At 38.1% G+C, this 19,344-nt stretch overlaps 1 protein-coding gene across 2 annotated transcripts in view; it reads right to left on the reverse strand.

The window, feature by feature from the left end:
- Nucleotides 1-422: 422 nt before the first annotated feature.
- NID1 (nidogen 1) overlaps nt 423-19,344 on the reverse strand; it is a 54,557-nt gene continuing 35,635 nt past the window's right edge. For both annotated transcript variants that reach the window (XM_027900108.1, XM_027900107.1), the window contains exons 14-21: nt 15,021-15,245; nt 14,228-14,400; nt 12,145-12,271; nt 8,354-8,525; nt 6,258-6,415; nt 4,765-4,888; nt 3,736-3,848; nt 423-2,243 (exon numbers count right to left, since the gene is read on the reverse strand). In XM_027900108.1, coding sequence (XP_027755909.1) covers nt 2,122-2,243; nt 3,736-3,848; nt 4,765-4,888; nt 6,258-6,415; nt 8,354-8,525; nt 12,145-12,271; nt 14,228-14,400; nt 15,021-15,245 — 1,214 coding nt within the window. In that variant the 3' untranslated portion in view covers nt 423-2,121. The remainder of the gene's footprint in view (nt 2,244-3,735; nt 3,849-4,764; nt 4,889-6,257; nt 6,416-8,353; nt 8,526-12,144; nt 12,272-14,227; nt 14,401-15,020; nt 15,246-19,344) is intronic.

Below are 19,344 nucleotides of genomic sequence, written 5' to 3' on the forward strand. Positions count from 1 at the left end.
GTGGCATCAGACAGCAAAGCACCCAGAAACTCAGTACCAGGACATCTTTGAGCATACAGATAAATTCTGTCCCCATTCAGTCTTGTCCTTGTTCTGTATTTCCACTAAGATAGAAGTCTGAAGTATGAACTGATTCATGCTTACTTGACAAAGGTAAGCAGGAGTGTACAACCCAGTTAAAAGTCTGTGTCAACACAGAGAAAGTTGTATGTTCTTTAAACACACTCACATATTTTTTTAATAGAGGTATCCTACTGTTTCCAAAAGACAAAAGGCCCAACAGCAGTTTTTTTCCCCTGCAATGCTGCATCTTTGAAGAGAAGTTATTATCACTAGATATGAGAGTTAGCTAAAACCCAGAACTCAACAGGAAAAGAGATTTGAGACACCACGTATCAATTCCATCTGCAGGCACAACATTCTTTTTATAGAAAATAAAAACCAACCATTTTTATTGATTGTACTGTAGATACCTGTACAGAGTGTAAACTTTAATATTTCACCAGATATGTGACTAATCCTGGAGAAAAGAGTTATCAAGCACCTTCATTTCAACAAATGTTTGATATTTACAGTAAGATATACCTGATTAAGTGTATGAATAGAATGAATTAAAAGTTATAAAAAGTTATACAAAAAGACCTTTAAAATGTTTATATGTTATTTCATGATAAATACACAATTAAGAGGAAGATGTCACACAGTTAGGATTCAGAATTGGCTCTGTTTAAAACTGTTACTGTTACATCTGAAGAGGGAGTGAGGAAAAGGGGATGTTAGCTTACTGCTCTGATCATGTCGTAGTGAAATGTGCTCTGGCAGAAGCCTCACAAGCCCTGTTTTGCTCTGCTGCTTCCTTCCCAACACACGGTGTAGAAGACAAACTTCACTCCCAGATTTGTACTGTTAATTTGACATAAGAATATGCATTTTGATATTCCCCTTTCTAAACTTACTGGTGATGATGAAAACATCAACTTTGCTTTGATTTTCAGCACATTTTTTTTGCTGTTATTGAACATTGGCACACAAATGGGGCATATTACTATCTTTTATTCTTTTAAGAACCAAAACCAAGGTGAGCTTGCTGAAAATCAGATTTTTGACTGCCATGGTATCTCATTGTCTACAAAAACACATGGCATGGCATGGCATGGATTGCTAGGATAGAATTCAGAGACCACTTTCAGGCTCATAGAATCAAACACAGAAATACTACTTTACAACCTCTCAGGAAACAAATGTGATTGTGCATCTCTTTAAAACCAAATGAATCAACATCCATTCTTTGACGAACTATCAGCAATTGTTCAAAATACTAAATTTTGTTTAGTGGGTTTTAGGGAACTACTCAGGGATCCACCTCAGATGGAAGAAAAATATATCTCTTAAAACTCAAAAACTTCAAATACATCCACTAAGCAGTGTTGATTACCTATAACAAATCATGTGCTGTAGCAAAGGATCACATGAGCCAGGGTGAGAATTATTATCCTTACAACACACAGATAATGTACTGCTGTAATGCAAGGGTCAAAAGCTGAGTTTCAAGTTTTGAAAGTGAAAGGACTAGTAGTGAGAAGGAATGCAGTTAGGCAATAAATCTGTGATATTACTGAGTGTTTCACTCACATCTATTCATCCTTGGGACCCCCTGGTTGCTTCTCAGCTCAAGATAAGGCCCAGCCACATGGGCCTTGTGATGGGCTTAGCATGCCACTGTGCAGATAACTTCTGCATACTCCAAGGTACATCCCAGTCTCAGGATTTGAGTAGGGCCACTCTCTTCATTCTTCAGTATTTGCTACTTTAATTTTGCCAGGAGACACATCCTCCTAGACCAGCACAGATGCAACTAAGGCTTCCACATTTACCTTTAAAAGCAAGGGGATAATATTGGAAGGAATAAGGTGAAGTTGGACCCAACCTGGGCAGCTCTGCCTTGCTTAACTGCTACAAAACAGCCACTGCCTGTGTGTATGTGTGACTGCATGTGCACATTGTGGTTTGCTGTCAGCAGCACGGAGCACTTATCTTTAGGGCTTGATTGTGATGATAGGAGTGAAATGTTTACAGCACATTTCCAAAAGGTATCTGCTGCTCTAAAGCTTATTTTAACGTTCAGTGTCTTTCTATACAATCCACTCCAACTGTGTTGTCAGGACAGCGGCAAGTACGGCCTCCTGGAGTAGCCAAGCAAAGGTGAGTACAACCACCATTATTCACTGTACAGTAGTTATGTCCTGGAAAAAGAAAAAAAAAAGAGACGTAAAATGTTAAAGAAAAACAAATGCAAACCCACAATAAAATCCAAAACAGATATCTACAAGAGACATGCAGATTTTATGGCTACACTAGAAAAAAAAGCCATAACAAGATTAAGAGTGAAACAAAACTATGCTTTGGGCAGATAACAGTCACCATATCCCTTGTGTCACATTGATATTCACATCAAAGAAAGATCAAGATATCAGGACAGAGTGGGAGAGGCAACATGAATCAACTGGGCTGTTCCTGAAATACATGTCATAAATTGGCCACATGGTCATAGACATTAGGATAAAGAGTGGGCTAGTAGAGAAAATGTAATATGTGGGGGCAAAGTCAAAAATGCTACAGAACATCATCCTTGGATACCACCTACCACTAAAACATTGAGGAATGATCCATGAAAACAAGAAAAAAAATTGGGTGGGTGAGGGAGTGTTAGCATTAAAGGGTAAAATGAAAGAGAAGGCAGTGCCAGAAGCAGTGGTCTGAGGGGTGAGGCATCCATCAATATATGAAATACATGATGAGAAAGAAATGACATCAAGGTACTGAATATTATAGCTATAAGCATATACTCAGAGCACACAATGTTGTTTAGCTTTACATTGCCTATCAAAATGAAACTATGTATTAACTAGTAATAGCAATGTAACTGATTCCTTAATTTATGCATTTTTAGGCTCTGAGCCAAGACTTCAGTAAAAAAAAAAAAAAAAAAATTCATTTAGTTGCCTATATTGAATAATTTTAAGAAAAATTATCTCGGGGGGTTTTTTTTAAGCTTAAAGTAAAAATATTGCCACTCCTATAATTCCAGCCATGTTGTAATAAAAAAGGGTGAACTCTTCTCCTAACTGTAATTTGCTAAGAGCAACATTACTGCAAAGTGATGCTACTTCTCAAAAACCAAATTATATTTCAAGGGTATCAACTTCCTCTCTTCCTCTTTTCAATAGCATTTCTGAAAAACTTCACATTCAACAGAGCAGAAAGGCCAGCTCAGCCCAGCCACCCCACCACCTGCTGCTTTCTTAACATTCCATTTTGAAAAACACTGGATCTCATTAAGGAGATCTGAAAGGCCATAATACTTCTGCAGTTTAAACTTAAAAATGAGTAAAAAAGGCCCTAGCTGCGAATACAGCATTCAGTTTATGTGATGATAGATACAGCAGTTTTTGACAGGTCTCATGCTCATCTTAATCATACATTTGTCCTTTCGCAAAGGACAGAACAGGCCCCTTTTCCCCTCCCAATTCTCCTTTCACGTGGCAACTGCAAAAGCTATTTTTATGTAAGAAAACTGAGGTGGATTTGAATTTCTTAGTAAACAGGAATTTAAGCAGCAACCAGTTCTTCGCTGCCTAAATCAGTTGGCAGCTTATAAATGGGAGCTACTACTAAGGTCATCTATGCACTAAGGTGTTATGGAGCTGTAAAAACTTGAGAAACATATGGATTTACCTCCTGGGCACTGAGCAAAGGCTGTGGTGATTCCATAGAGACGGGAGCGCTTGTGAGGCTGGAAGCTATCATTTTCTAATGAAATCGTGCGATCCACTGCTACAACAGCATCCCTGCCACGTGCAGAAGAGAATATACCAAAGAGAGATGAAGTGGAAGTACAGGGAAAAACAAAACAACATAGCAAAAATCAAAAAGCAAAACCCTACCAAACAAACAAAAAACCAAACCAAAACCAGAAGTGGAGAAAGTCTGAAGTTGCCTCTTTTTAACAATTAGGAAGAGGTTCCAGAAGTAAAACTCTCCAAGACATCATATTTCCTGGACGAATCAAGTAGGTTATAACCTTCATTCTAGGCAGCTAAGAAATTTAGCAGGGAGATTCCTTACTAATTTTGAAGGTACTTCCAACAGAGGACAACATCGCCCTACAGGAGGGACATTTGTTAGTAGTTTTGACACATTCTTCATATTCTGTCCCTCCAACACGTTCCATGGTACAGCTGATGCTGAAGCTATTATGCATAATGATTATGACAATGTTGTATTTCAGATAGAGCCTGATCTCCAGAAGCAATGCAGTTAGTCACAAGCAATCTTTCCTTCCTAGATATAAAAGGGCAGTCAACTGACAAACCTATATCACACTCTCTCCATTTATACAAGCCTGTTCTAGAATAGCATTTCCCAGCTGATAGGTTCTAACTTGGAAAGCCAAGAGTGATGATTTTCTGCCCTTTACAATTCAGCAAGTACCACCATAAGGGAAACAAGTTAGTGCCCACTCCTTTTCCAAAAATGTAGTGTTAAAAACATTTTCTTAAAGGACAAATCACTATGCTGAAAATGAAAACTCAGTTAACTGGCAGCATCAATAGGTCAGCTCTACAGATCCACTCCACCCTGCATCAGTCATTGCCAGGAAAGCAACAAAACAGGAATGTGTGAGAGGTCAGCCATGAGAAATGCAGTTTCTACCAGGGAGAAGAAAATATTAAAGCATAATAATTTCTTTAACAGATAACGTACCTTCTCCAGTCTGTATAATATAAATTCTTCCCATAGCTTGTAACACCAAAGGGATACTGAATACCTTCAACAATCTTTCGTCGACCAAGCTGGTTAGGGTTCATGCATTCCAGCTTCTTGGTACCTGGAACGTAGCGAAACAATTAAGCCTTTGAACCAGAGCAAGGCAGTTCTCATGAAGGATGAAGGACAAGCACAAGCATGCAAGCAGGAATAGACTAAAAAGTCCTGCAGGTCTTTCAGTGCGCTGCTTAGTCAAAGCCTTCTTCCACGTCACATCTGTGCATGTGCCAAAAATTGAACGAAAATTACTTTGGTGCTAATGCTAATCGGCACATCACCTAAGTCAAAATAACACAGATGTCCCATGCAGTCACTGCTCACAAGCCAAGATTCCTGCTACAGAGATCAGCATCCTCAGGCTGGTGTGGAAGCTGACAGAAGGCTTCTTCTATTCTGGAGGGAGACTTCAGCCATTAAAGAGTTCAACCTTCTCTGAAAGGCATTATTGCAAAGCTCATTTGGTGAGCATGTTCCCAAAATGCTTGCTGGGATGGGCTATGAGGGTGTGACTGCAGGAAGACCATCTAGCTAGATGCAAGTAGGGAGCATAAAAAGTCTACCTGCAACACTACTGCAGGCTAGGAGCAATGCTAGTGAATGTAAACACCTGTAGGTTTCTCCTAAATAGTGGGTTTTAAAATTAGACAAAAAGAGAAAAGAGACAAATGTGAGAAAAAGAAAGGCAGAGAGAGAAAGGAATTAGAGATAAAAGTAGATATATTTGAAAGTTGGAGAAAGTGTTTTAGGGCGAAAAATAGATCTCGATCATTTTAGTTTATTCAAAGCTTGAAAGGTGACTTGAAGCATAAAAGCAGCCCCACAGGGAGACATCTCTACCAGAGTCTACAGGGAGAAAGACAAGAAGATACCAAAGAAGCCCCAAACAATTAAATAAGAATTAAGAGCACTCTTTTTCTTTTTTTTTTTTTCACCAATAAGACACTGGCAAAAAATGAGCAGTGGGTTGGTGGCAGAACATTCATCTCTTGATCTTTAGGATGCATTGCTTTTTCAGGCCTTGGCTTCAGTCAACTATAAACCAGACTTGGTCTCAGGTTGCAGGTCTTAGAACAATAGTGCCAGGATAACATTCTGTAAGCCAGATTAGATAAATCTGTGGTTTTTCCCTGTTCTTAAACTAACAACTTCTACAAAGGCCTAAGTGTTACGTAAAGAGATGGCCACATATAAGACACATAGACATCTGTTGAAATCCTAGAGTTTTGTGATCAGAAATTAAATCTTTCAGCTTGCACAGAGTCTCGTATGAATTTCACAGCTACCTGGAGTAACAACGAATAAATCAAGAGATTATGAAAGCCAAGAAGAAAGGCATGAGGCCTGACACGTAGTCCAAAGAGTGCATAATTTCAGGATTGGACATATTCATTCTACTACTAATATGAAGAAGCATTTTAGCACCTCTTTACCTGCATCTACCCAGCACAGCATTGAGGAATAAGGATCAAATGTCAGTCCATTTGGTAACCCAAGATCATCTCTAACAAGAATTCTTCTGTTTGTGCCATCCATGTATGAGGTTTCAATTTTAGGAGCTTCTCTGTTCCAGTCAGTCCAGTACAAGTTTCTTAAGAGGAAGAAAAAGGCAAGAGTCAAGACAGTGACTGATCTCAAAAGACTGCTGTAACTAAGGAAAATGCTAAGGACACAAAAGTAACCCACACACCGCCTAAATAATTTAAATAGATAAGAAGAACCACATTGTACTTCGATGTAGAAGTCACAAAAGTATAGCAAAGATGTAGGAAATATACTTTCATTAAAAACAAAAGGAACAAGCACACACATAAGAAATATTTTCTCTACATTGTTTAGCTTATGTGCAAGATGCCACCAAAAAGACCTTTATTTCAGTGGTTCTAGGGACCATTCAGGATGTACATCTACATTTTGAGTTCTCCATCTCACTATCCATCATGTCTGCTCAGGCTGAAGCAAGAACATTTGGCATACATTTGGGATTCATTTGAAACTACATTTTTCTTTTCACTGCATCAAGTAAGCAACATACAATGGAATTAGAGTGGTTTATCCTCAGGGGAGATCCTCAGAGAGGGCCATTAACTCCGTGATGCTTTTTTATTAATGGTCATTTTTTAGTGGTGTTTTTTCCCCATGGTTGTACATTCTGTGCCTGAGAAATTACGTGGTCTCTCAACACAAGAACCCTTGTTGTTTACTCCTTAACATACACAGAGTCTACTATGAGACGGAAGTCTGCGCTGCTTGACCTGAACCCAGAGACCTACTCTGTCAGGGTTCTGCATGGAACACAGGTCTCTCCTCAGTCTGATTACTCTGTGCCTCTGCACTTCTCTCACACCAAAGTGCATTTGTTTCTCCTTGTTATGATGTTTGATGTACACCCACAGATCAACAATTATGTGACTATGATGTAAAAGCCTATTTTGTATTAAAGGAATTAGAGAAGTCAAGACCACTACTTTTTAATACAATTTTGTGTCACTCCAATTTTCATGGATCATATGCATTCTTTTCTCACTGCTAACCTTGTTGGCAAACATCTGAAATCAGGGTGCCCCTTTCAAAAAACTCTCCCTAAAAAAAACAGTACTTCTGTATGGTACTAATGTCAATTAAGCAATCATTTAATAGAGCTTCCTATCAATTCAAGACTGAGAAAGCCTCTGCGCTTTTGAGCATTTTGAGTTGCACAAGGGCAACAGCAGGCAAGTTCAGACAATAATTAACAGACATGCACTACTACTATGGACTCTGTACTAGTTTTAATTTTCCCTGCATTTCTTTCAGTATTCAGAGAGAAAAAAATGTTGACTGATCAAAGACTTCATAAAAGTATGTAGTCCATCAATTTTCACAGGCTGGAATCATAACTTAGAAACATTTACACTTTCGTACTGACACTACTACAGGCTCAATTTTTAAAGCATGTAGTTATCTGCATCCTCTAATAGAAGCCTAATAGAATCTTCTCAGACAACTGAATGACAGAGGGGAAACTGATGACAGAAGAGATACCATGGGAGTTTTCAAAGATGGAACTGTACAGGAAGAAGTGCTGTCATGATGGAAATGAAAATATAAGATTGCCTAATCTAGTATTTTAGATCAGTAATCTCACAAAAAAAAAAAAAAAAAAAAAAAAAAAAAAAAAAAAAAAAAAAAAAAAAAAAAAAAAAAAAAAAAAAAAAAAAAAGAAAAAAAAAAAGCATTCTTAGGTAAGGATAACGCTTTTCATCCTGCAAACAATGTACTGAAAGCCAGGTACAAATAACTATTTGATAAGCTGTTCAAAAATATACCACAATATTATCTAGCAGCCATTTAATAAGTTTTATTTCCAGTATACCGCTCAGACACAGGACACAAGTAGATTGTTTCATTTCTGTTTGTTAGCTGCTTTAGGAAAAGGGAGTCTATTCCTATCCTCACACAGCAGGAAAAACACAGAGTACACACTCATGTTAAATAATAAAATAAATAAAGTTAAGCTTGCACATATCTCTTGACAATACATCCATACCCTCTCACAGGATCCACCACAATTGCTCTGGGGTTCACCAAGCCAGTGTCAAACAGGATGCGACGCTGGCGCCCATCCAGCCTAGCCACTTCTATTCTATCCAGCTGAGAGTCAGTCCAGAAGATGTTGCGGCCTAGATGATCTACAGCTATCCCTTCGGGGCTTCCCAAGTCTACAGGAGGAGAACAGAGAAAAAACATTCCTAGGCATTATATTTATTCCCAATACACATCAGCCTCATAAGCATAACTTTTTACTGAGATAAGTTTTCTGGCTGGGGTTCAACAAAAGCTATTTCATGTCATTTGGAAGAGGAACATACATTTTACCTCAAAGTTTAAATACACAAAGCCTTCAAAGACATAGAATGACATGCTCTATGAGAAACAAATCACATATGTAAGCATTCTTTGAGGGGTGAACATAGAAGAGTTGATAGCAAAGAAATGAACAGTAGACAGTATCAGGATCTTATTCTACCCTCCTTAGCAGGCCATAGAATGGATTTATAATCCTTAATATTTCTCCTTCTTTGGCACTGACATACATGAAAACTGGATTTATGCTAAGTTTATCCAAGGCAATAATTAAACATAATCAAACTCCAAACACTAGAGACAATGACACTAGCTAACTGATGCAATGTAGATCCAGTTCTTTGTTTTTGCAGAGCAATCCTTTTTGGAACATGTTTTAGTACCGTATGTGCACAGTTTTTCTTGGACAGTTAGCTGTTCCAAAAGCAACAGGAAATAGCAGATAATGACCTTACTGCTTTTGCATTAGTAACTTCTAAGTCAGATGAAAGATGCAGAAGAAATATATAAAGTTTAATTCAGTCATAAGAAACTGCTCTGTACTTTTCAAGGTTCATACATCCACTGAAAAGAGCAGGCAGGTCATGTGGGATGTATTGAAGCCAAAGTCAATTAAAAAAAAAAATCAATTTTAATCCAATTTCGGTTCCAAAAGAAAAATAATTGTACATGGTCACTCTCCAAAAGAGATGAAATGACCCTTCACACCAGCCAGCTATCGAAAAAAAACAACCCACCTTTCAGATGCTGATTCACATACTGACGGAATGTGGCCTGTTAGCCTTCTTTTAATTCTCAAGTTTATTTACTAACAGCCATTAAACAAACAGTATGTGACAGAAGCAACCTTTCTGGAGAAAACGCATTTGGCCCAGAACATTGGGTAGAGCTCTCTAAAATTTGCTGCCGTGACTTTGCTGTGAATAACAGTTGCACAATATCTTAAACAGTCTGTCTCGCTCAAGTGGATTACACTTACCACCCTTAATCTGCACACATGACATTTCAGATTTTTATTAATTGCTCAAGAGATTGAAAGGAACAAATAAGATGTACCTCACTGCTTCTGACTCACAGCTCATGTTGGGGGCAGGGGGAAGGGTTCCCAGTCTCTGTGATCGGAATATTACTGACTAAATGGTGGTGGAGGAGCTCCTAGACTCTTTTAGAAAATAGAAGACAGTAGCAGACAAAAGATCTGCTGCCACTGATTCCTAGGAGACCCTGTTCCCGGACTAGTTTCCTTGTTTCAATTTCCTTATGTCAGCTCTTTGTCAGGAGACTGAAAGTCTCAAGTAAATGTCTCTTCTGCGCAGTTGATAATGAGCCAGAAAAAACTGTCCTTCATGGAGGGAGAAGTAAGAGAACATTTAAGGCTACATGTATCACCAGTCTTTCCAGAGGCACAAATATGTTCCTGCTATATTGTCATCAGGCCTGACACAGTCCCAGGCTCTGTCCTTGAGGTTTGTACAGCCATGCACGGCTGATATGACTTGAGCAATTACAACAAAGGAAAGCTCTTCTCAACTTGCCTCCACAGCTGCAGAACTGAGAAAGCCTCCACAGGTTATACAGCTGCAGGGATAGAGAACTGGATGGGGCTCCACAATAAAATATGTTTCTGCAAAGCAATGCAACTTGGATCACAAAAACTTAAAAAAACCCCAAAAAAACAAAAAAAAACACCCAAAAATAGTACATTCCACAAAAATACACATGAACTGAAGAAAGCAGCTGGAGCTCACAGGAGGAAAAAGGCAAGGATTAAACAAAAAAAAAAAATTCTCATGAGTCTTCTGAGAGAGAAGCATTTTCCTATTCCATGAGATTTTAAAGTTTCAGTTTTGGCCGGCATAGCAGATATCCATTCAAATACTGAATATTCAGTATTATTTTGGTCTGACTCCTTATTGAAATGCCTATGAACACATAGAAGGTAAAGTACAACATCCCTCCTAATCTCTTCAGGAAGAGCCCTCACTTCCTAGGCCAACAACAGAAATCATGAGATGTTTACCCATACAATGTTTTTTGTAGCAGATAAAACCCATGAGGTTTCCATGTGACATTGAAGCATCTCAAATTACCTTAAATAATCAATATAATCTAGTTGAAAGCCTTCAAAAATATTCTTCCAATATTTTATACTTTGCAAGAATTTTAATGTGTACACACACTCTCATTAGACAGACATTCATATCCATATAAAATTTTTAGCAGTAGTAATTCCCCTCATTTTTAAGAGTGCAGATTCTGAAAAAATACTTTAGAAGTTGACATCAGAAATCCTTTCCTGAAGAATTTGTAAGTTGCACAAAAATATGCTCTTACTACACTTTAGTCCCTTTCAGATGAAATATGTCAGGAAGCAAAAGAGGTCTTACAAATACCTCAGCCATGAAGTTGTACAGAACTATGAAGCTCTATAACTGCTGGAAGGGTTAGGGATGGCCTTAAGCACTCCCTTTTCCCCTCCTAGGGCAATAGTAGGATCCAAGCTATTCCTATCTCTCCACTGTGCCTAAGAGCTTGAATGGAATCTCCACAAACTGACTATTCCAAAGCACAAACTCCAGGCAGCAATTCTCTACACATCCAAAGAAAACTGAAGCAAATTTATTGTATAATTTTAAAACTGGCTGCTCATTTTTCTAAAATAGTTTCCTAATTTTTTATAACAATAGCTGCAGGGGATTCAAAGTAAGGGTGACTTCCTGTATCTTGACTTCACAGGTGTTCTAGGATCCTCAGGACACTAGTATTCAAAATGCCTCCATTCAAATAGCCTCCAGCTATTTTTGCTGGGTTTTTTTTAATGACACACCCCCCACAACACCCTTCACTTTGTTCTCCAAACCACTCATTTCCCTTAACCCTTTCCACTCAAAAAAGGTTTTAATATCTAAGCTCCATGGGCTTACACTTAACCCTTCTAATGAAAATGAACACATACTGCAGTGAGCAGCATATTCTTCAAGGAACAAGTGTAAGAACAAGATAGAAACTGTAAAGGCACTAAGTCCACAATGCCCTCTAGTCCAATTCTCAAATCCTTGAGCAACTCCAAGGGCAAAAATCAAATGAGGCAGCTTTACTCACTTGCATTTTACAACTTGAGTAGTAGGCATGGAAAGTCACAGCTGAAATAGTTTCTAACCACTTTTCAACTGTTTTGATCCCCAAGCCAAGGGCTTCTCCTCTTCAACCTCCATGGTCACCAGAGCAGGCAGCTGACTGGCAGAGGTCAGGAGAGAAAAGGACTACATATAACCAAATCTCAGCTACTCAGCAACTACCTTGCCTTCCAGAACACAGAAAATCAGAACGACACTCTCAGATGGTATTCCATGTTAATGTATAAAAACAACTCTTTAGTCAGCTCAGGCAGCCCCTAGGAAGTATACATTACTAAATTCAAGTCTCTAATACCATTCCTAGGGAGTAGCAAGAGAAAGAATTTCATGCTGTTACCTGTTTTGATGAGGGTGGTTGGCTCCCCACCATTCAGGCTAGCCCTGCTGATCGAAGGGCCGCTGATGTCTGTCCAATAAACCATCTTGTCCACACAGTCATAAGCAACTCCAATAACAACTTTGTCCTGTTGGTGAATAAGCAAGTTAGATCAGCTTAGGCTAAACAGTAATTATTTGGCCAGCAGCAGCTTATGGTTTTAAGTCTCAAGGCTGAAACAAAAAAAATTCTTGAGGGAAGGTGGGAGATGAGGACAACAGGCAGAGAAAATGCTTGGGTGACAGTCACCATCACATAGCTTAGAAAAATACTTTCAGTACTAAGTCCCCTTTAAAACAGCTGACATCATTTACCATTATTTCAAAGAGGCATTGTAGGCATTAGGACTGAACAACTGGTCTGACTTTCACAAGTTCACCAGCATATCCATCTAAAGAAAGTTCATGACATTTATCCCTCATATGCTTGCTTTCTTTCATTCTTTCCCTTGAAGAGGAAATAATGACTTCTATCAAATGTGACTTGCATTGACATGCAACATTGCATTACAGCTGTGCTTTATCAGTGCTACCTACATGACAGCATTTGACTAAAAAAATGTTCTAGCAAAGTAAGGTTATAAAATAAAAACATAGCTTAAACAAATACTGCATAAATCATTCTGCTGGAAATAATATTCTCAGGCACAAGGAACAATCATATGGAAGAAAGATAGGACTAGAGTCTGAATTTAGAGTTCAAACTCTCTCCTCCACGCAAGTGAAGGAAACTCTTAGGGTAAAACAATTTGACATGGATTCCCAGGTCCATCATAGCTGCTGCTTTTGTAACTTGCAACTTCTTAGAAAGATGGTCCGAACCCGTGCATTAAAAGAGATGCACTTAATCCTCAGCTTACGTACTGCTGTAGGTTGCAATACAATCTAAACACCTCTACAGTCACTTTGCAAATACACAACACAGACAACACAGAGTCAACAGCTTTAGCAGAGACTGAAAGTTTCATTGTAATTGAAAGTTTTAATGAACTTCTCTTGGAAGTTCATTCCTAAAGATACATCTAATTAATTCATTTAAGCTAGCTCAAGTAAGTAATGATACTAGCTCACAAGGATTCATAATCATGTGTCTTTCAGCCTAACCACCCCATTTTACACACAGTATTTTACTTTATTTCTACATTACTGCAGCAGCAGTTTAGACAAGAGTCAAAAGCTTATTTTCACCCTTACATTGGAGCAGTTTGTGGTATTATTTACTGAAGTGAATCTGTGTAATTTAGACAGTATTTGCTTTACTAAATACTAAATTTAACATAACAAAACAAAAAATGACCAAACCAGTGACAGATATTGGTATTTATTACAAAAAAAGGTAACACTAGAATGAAAAGAGAAATCCTAGGCCTCAGGTAAAACAAGTTAATGCAATGAAACTGGAAGTGGAAAGGGTTGGCATGTGACACAGGTGAAGGAAAATAGACCTTCTCAGCATCAGGAATTCATTTGCAAGGAACAAAGATTCTCAAGAAAGTAGTAAGAAGCGTGGGAAAAAGATTTGCCACCCACTGGGCCTGCACATGGAAAAGGAAGCTTAAAAAAAAAAAAGGAAGAAAAATATACATGTAGCCAAGAAGTGCAGAGATCTGACTAAAAAAAAGAGGAATAGATTAAGACTTTGGAAAAAGCTTTGATGGAGCAAGAATGAAAAAAGGGCCTCTCCACATACTGCTGTTGTAGGTCTCCTAAATTTTTATACCAGAGTCAGAGCGTCAGTGGAAGTATGAGTATAGAGAAGTTTATATGATGAGCTGTTGGAGACATGTGAGATTAGATTTTTGTCTTGAGAGCTATTATGAGCTGTTCTTTAAAGGCAAATAATTTCTTTTTATAGCTCAACTTTAAGCTTTGTGACAAGATAGGTCAGGGGTTTTCAGTGACAAATTGATGTGATACTGAAATTTTAATCAAGAGTAAAATTTGAGTTTTGAACTTAAATAATCAAGTTATATAGACAAACACTAACTTTCATCTTTGTAATGAATCTTCTGAAAGACATGGACTTAGTATACTAGGTTACTTACTGGAATATGCAACAGAGCTTTTGCACCATTTTTCTTCATGTTGTTTCCCTCTAGTGGAACATGTTCAATTTTACCACTTTGGGCAAAGAGCAAGTGTGTTCCTGGCGGCAGAGGTACCGTGTCTGGTCGAACAGAGGGCCCAATAACAACAGGAGGAGCAGCTGTGCTTAGACCTTGTTAATAGAGAAGGAAACAGATGGGGAAAAAATCAGCTTGTACAGTACAACAGGGCTCCTTATTATTTGCAGAGACACAATTACAGTCAGACTTCTCAGAAGGAAACAGCCCTATAAGCAGACACTAATAACTATAATCAGATGCAGAAAGCTTCTGAAGTTTTCTCCTTGGCTGACAGAGAAGTTTTTTTCATGTTTGGCTCTGTAATTGCTCTTTCCTCCAAATGTCTAGAAAAAACTCTTATTTTGCAGCTGAAGTGAGGAAGATGTAGGAAGGAACATCCTTCATTTCCTGAGGCAACTCAGTTACCACAGCTCCCAGAGGGCAGAGACTGTATGGGCTTCTCACAGTTTCTAGGCAAGGAAGAAGCTAGAAAACTATCTTCTTATTCAGAGTCTCACCACAGCTGTCCAGATGCCCTGGCTGAAGGAAAAATGTTTGTTGGAGTTAGTGAAGGGCTGCAGCATGAGGCATATCATCCCCAGGACAGCAAAAGCCTGCACTGCTTCAAGTCAGTGCTGTATCTCAGGGACAAGACTAAGCCCCACATTTGGAAGACAGTGCACTTGGGTGGAGAGATATCCACAAAAAAACCCCAATTGCTTCAGCCACTTACATGGTGGACGAACTCCCGGCCCACTTCTTGTGCCATCAATCTCATTTCCATTCCTATCCACACACCAACAATATCCACTGCCAGAATGGCACTGAGTGGGTAGGTAATTCCCATGCTCATCACACTGGGGAATGAAGTGACCAACTCTTGTATCCCTTGGGTAGAAAGCACCTCCACTGCCAAGAGCTACTTCTCGTTCATGCTGGCATTTGGTCTTTTCCATTTCTGGGGAAAAAACACAACAACAAAACAAACAAATAAACACAAACTCCAGTGAATATTTTTGTTTCACTAACAACTACATTCCATTAATAGTTAACACATGCTGACCAGCTATACACAAGCATTCTTACCTCTGTAGGAAAGTGGCACTGTTACCAACCTTGAAGGCGTATGCCTTCAAGTCTGCCCTATAAAAATGTGACACATTTGCCTTAAACCTATATTATTTTATCTTCTACTGTTTAGTTTAAAAGAAAACAAACAGGTGCCCTGCATCTTTCTTCAGTGGAGAAACTGGAAAATGTGGTCTTTCTCCTTGAGGCACATGAGCAAGGCCATTCTGTCTGACTTTCAAACTTGATGTCTACCCATTGGCAATTATCCACAGGCCTTGAAATGTGACTAATTAGCCAGACCATAGAGTGGCTAGGTTTTTTTTGTAATGCTAAAAGTTGAGTTTCCCTTCAGAGCCACAAGAGAAAACTGCAAATGAGGCAGATGCTGGAAGCAGCTCATTGCTATGAAGAATATTAGATTATTAAAGATCAGTTGTCAGGTTTGAGCACTCACTTGATACTTCTGCATCCAAGAAATGAATTACAGAGACAGATTGTCCAGTTCCTGGTGAAGCAGAGAAACATATGACATGCACAAACGTGCATATGTGTTACTGTAGAGGATACAGAGGGAAGACAAACTTTTCAGATTATTGGGAGATTCAGGGATCTGGCTCTTTACATTTCCATTTTACGAAATAGTCTGGATTAAATATGTATCTCATGGTATTGTCCATCATACAATAGGAAAAGTCATCTAGATCAGTATATTGTTCTAGATGCCAAACAACAGTGAAATTACAAGAATACAATAAAAATAATATAGTTCCTTCCTCTGGTTTAGTTTGACCTTACACTTGAGGACCCTTAAGGCTTCTGTCTGCTGGGAGAGAAAGAGCTCTAATTATAGGGGAGTTTCTTTTTCCTGTAAATGATTTCTACAGACAGAAACGCTTAGCACAAACTGTGTGCTGAAGAGATTTTAAGATTACTCCTCCATTTATTCCTTGTTTTCACACTGCCTGGTGGACAGCCTTAGTTATGCGTGGCTCAGATTAGGCCCAGCCCAGCTGAGCAAAAAGCTAATCCCATGCATCTACAGACTGCTGTGGTGTAAATTACACAAAATCAAAAAAGAAGGGTAGTTTTTTATGATTTAAACTAGTTACGCAAGCAAATCTTTGGACACGTTTCATGCACCTGGACACAATTAGAGAAATATAAATGACTGGAGAGTGGTTGACTCTAAACAACTGAAATATTTGGCATCAGTTTTAATGTGGGTGGTGAAGGGCCTTGAATCAACCTACAAAACCAGATCCTTTAGGAAAGCCTCCATTATCTGTCTCAAATTTTGTTTTCATGTATTCAGTGTGCTATGCAGTATGTAGATAAAACAAATGTTGATTTCAGTAACTAGATAGTTTTGCCACAGTTTTTTTTTTTTAAATTCTAAACTCTCATTATATGCAATGCTCATGAGAAAAAGCAGGAAGAATACAGAGTACTGGTAAACTGACCCCGCTGCTTTTGTTCAGTGCAGGAAGAAAAATCTCAATTGCATTGCTATCGTCTTCGAGAAATACTAATAGCTCCTCCTCAGTAGGTTATAAAAACAAAGGCAGAAGCTGGTCTTTTTTCTTCCCATCTGAAACTTACAAAATTAGAGTATATCCTGAGAGTTTATAATTTTTCTAATCAATAGTCTATATAAAAATGAATTAGCAAATATGATTTATAGAAAGGAATATATATACATTACCAGTTAGGACACAGTTGTTATAAGTAAGATATATTAGTGTTACTGGTAACTTGAAATATCAGTGTCTGTTCTAAATTTCAAGACAGGTCTACATTTATATCTGCAGATTTTGTATGGGACTCCTGATTAAATTTTTCAAGAGTACCTACATTGCAAAGATCAAGACCAATCTAACAAACTGCCCAATAACGCAATTAGCAGCACTGAAGTCAAGAGACTTATCAAACAAATTAATTTTCAAAAATAGCATTAAGTTCCTAGACGGCAGAGAATACAATTTGCCCTTTCTAAAAAAAGATCCATTGACACTGAATTTTTATTTGCTAAAAATATTTGCAAATAACCTATTGCTACTCACTTTTAGGAATACCTGCATTTTACTATTTCTATGCTCTTGAAAGTCACTTGTATTAGTAATAACTTTATGAGCAGTATCAAGTACAATAAGCAACCTATGTTAAAGAGACATTCTGAAAAGAAATAAACCCAGTGTTACCATGATCATTTGTGCTGATTCCATCATTTTAGCCTGTCTTTCAACATTAGGGTTGTTTCAGCTTGCTAACATGAATTTGACCAGCAGTAAGATTTATAAACCAAATAAGTCACCAGTTAAACAGTCCAAACCAGGCACTTGGAATCCATGCTCTATTTTGTTCTCCTTATCTCTGAATCATGACCAGGATTACTATGCTTACAGTTCAGAGGCACCTAAAGAAATGTAAGCTGAAACCAAGTCCAGTGTGGTAGCCTGTACTGCAATGAAGGCACAGTCATCTCGGATACAGATGACAGTGGGTTGGTAGAAATAGTCTGCTTATCCCGTTTATCCGGTCATATGTTTTACTCAGTGTGCTTAAGAGAAGATGCTCTGATGTTGAAAATTTTAAATTGCATTAATTAACTCTCTGAAAGGAGGCTAGTTATGACAGAGTTTGAAAGATGAGCCTGACACAGCAAATAAAGCACATTTCCTGCCTTGATGAGATAACAGCACAAGTTAGACAAAACACATAACAAGAAATGGTACATATTTATGTAGTACAAGGGCTATGTTGTAAGCCAGCTTCTAGACATGAACCCAATAACTAGGAAATTTCCTTCACTACAGCACCCTAAATGTGGTTTCTTAATGATCCTGCCTTTAATATAAATACTGTAATATTTCATCCAGCCAAGATTCTTCAAAGATAAAGAACAATTACGAGGAGAGTTCTCTGATCTCTAGATTGGCAGGAAGAAAATTTCCATTAAACATAAAAAGTAGAGCTAAGAACAAATAACACCCACCTGGTGTAACATGCTGTTACACCTGGTACTGCACCTGATTGCAGCAAATGCAAAACAAGTCATGCCTATTTCAAGGCTCCATAGCCAGGAGTTACTAGGCCCAATTTTTAGAGATTCTTAAGATTCTTATGAAACCCACATTTGAAAGCCAAGCCAAATGACCATGTCAATGGTGAGAAAAATTATATATACTAAGGTTAGTTCATTCTGCCAGAGATGAAACAACCAGTAAGAGCAAGACCTTGGTAATCCTTTGTGACACGGTAAAGCAGGGCTGGCAGCAGGCTTTTATTAACAGCAGGACCAAGTTCCAATACTTCTTCCATATATGACCAATTAAACATGACCAATTAGCATTTGCTATAAAATAAGTAAAACTCGGTTGCCACTGGGATTTGGTGCTGTTGATGCTTGACTGATGAAGGTAGTGCACTGATCTAATAGCTTTGTGTTTCCCTATGACATTCCACACAGGCCCACAGGACAGTGTCATTTTTGAAACAAAGCACCATACAGTGGGCTACCTTAATTTGGGAAATGATAAAAATTGAAAAATAATCAGAGTAAGTAGTCAAATGTCATTAAGTAGTGGTATCTTTAGTAAATTCCCATATTACTTTAGTCTTGGTTTTAAATTTCCTATTAAGAAATTTAATTCTTTCATTTGGATTCCAGAGGAAAATATACAACCATAGGTTGCATCATTTGTGGAAGAGAAACAGGTCACAAAACATGAGAAGGACAAGATGTAAATGTGAAGTTACACTTCTTGAAAAACATTTCTTGAAATATCTTTAAATAGACTTATCTTGGAAATTACAATCAGAAAAAGCTATAGCAGGTCACAGCTCAGTGCTGTAGAGATTGTGAGAGAGTACAAATAAGAATTCAGCACACAGGTTTAGAAAAGAATAGGAGTCTGGGGAGATGATTCAAGGAATACTGGGTCCAGCTCTGATAATCACAGTTCAAGAGAACAGTGAAAAATTGAACA

This window comes from Empidonax traillii, unplaced genomic scaffold, assembly GCF_003031625.1.
Source record: "Empidonax traillii isolate 1590-97213 ecotype Southwest subspecies unplaced genomic scaffold, ASM303162v1 scaffold707:size593822, whole genome shotgun sequence".
NCBI lineage: Eukaryota > Metazoa > Chordata > Aves > Passeriformes > Tyrannidae > Empidonax > Empidonax traillii.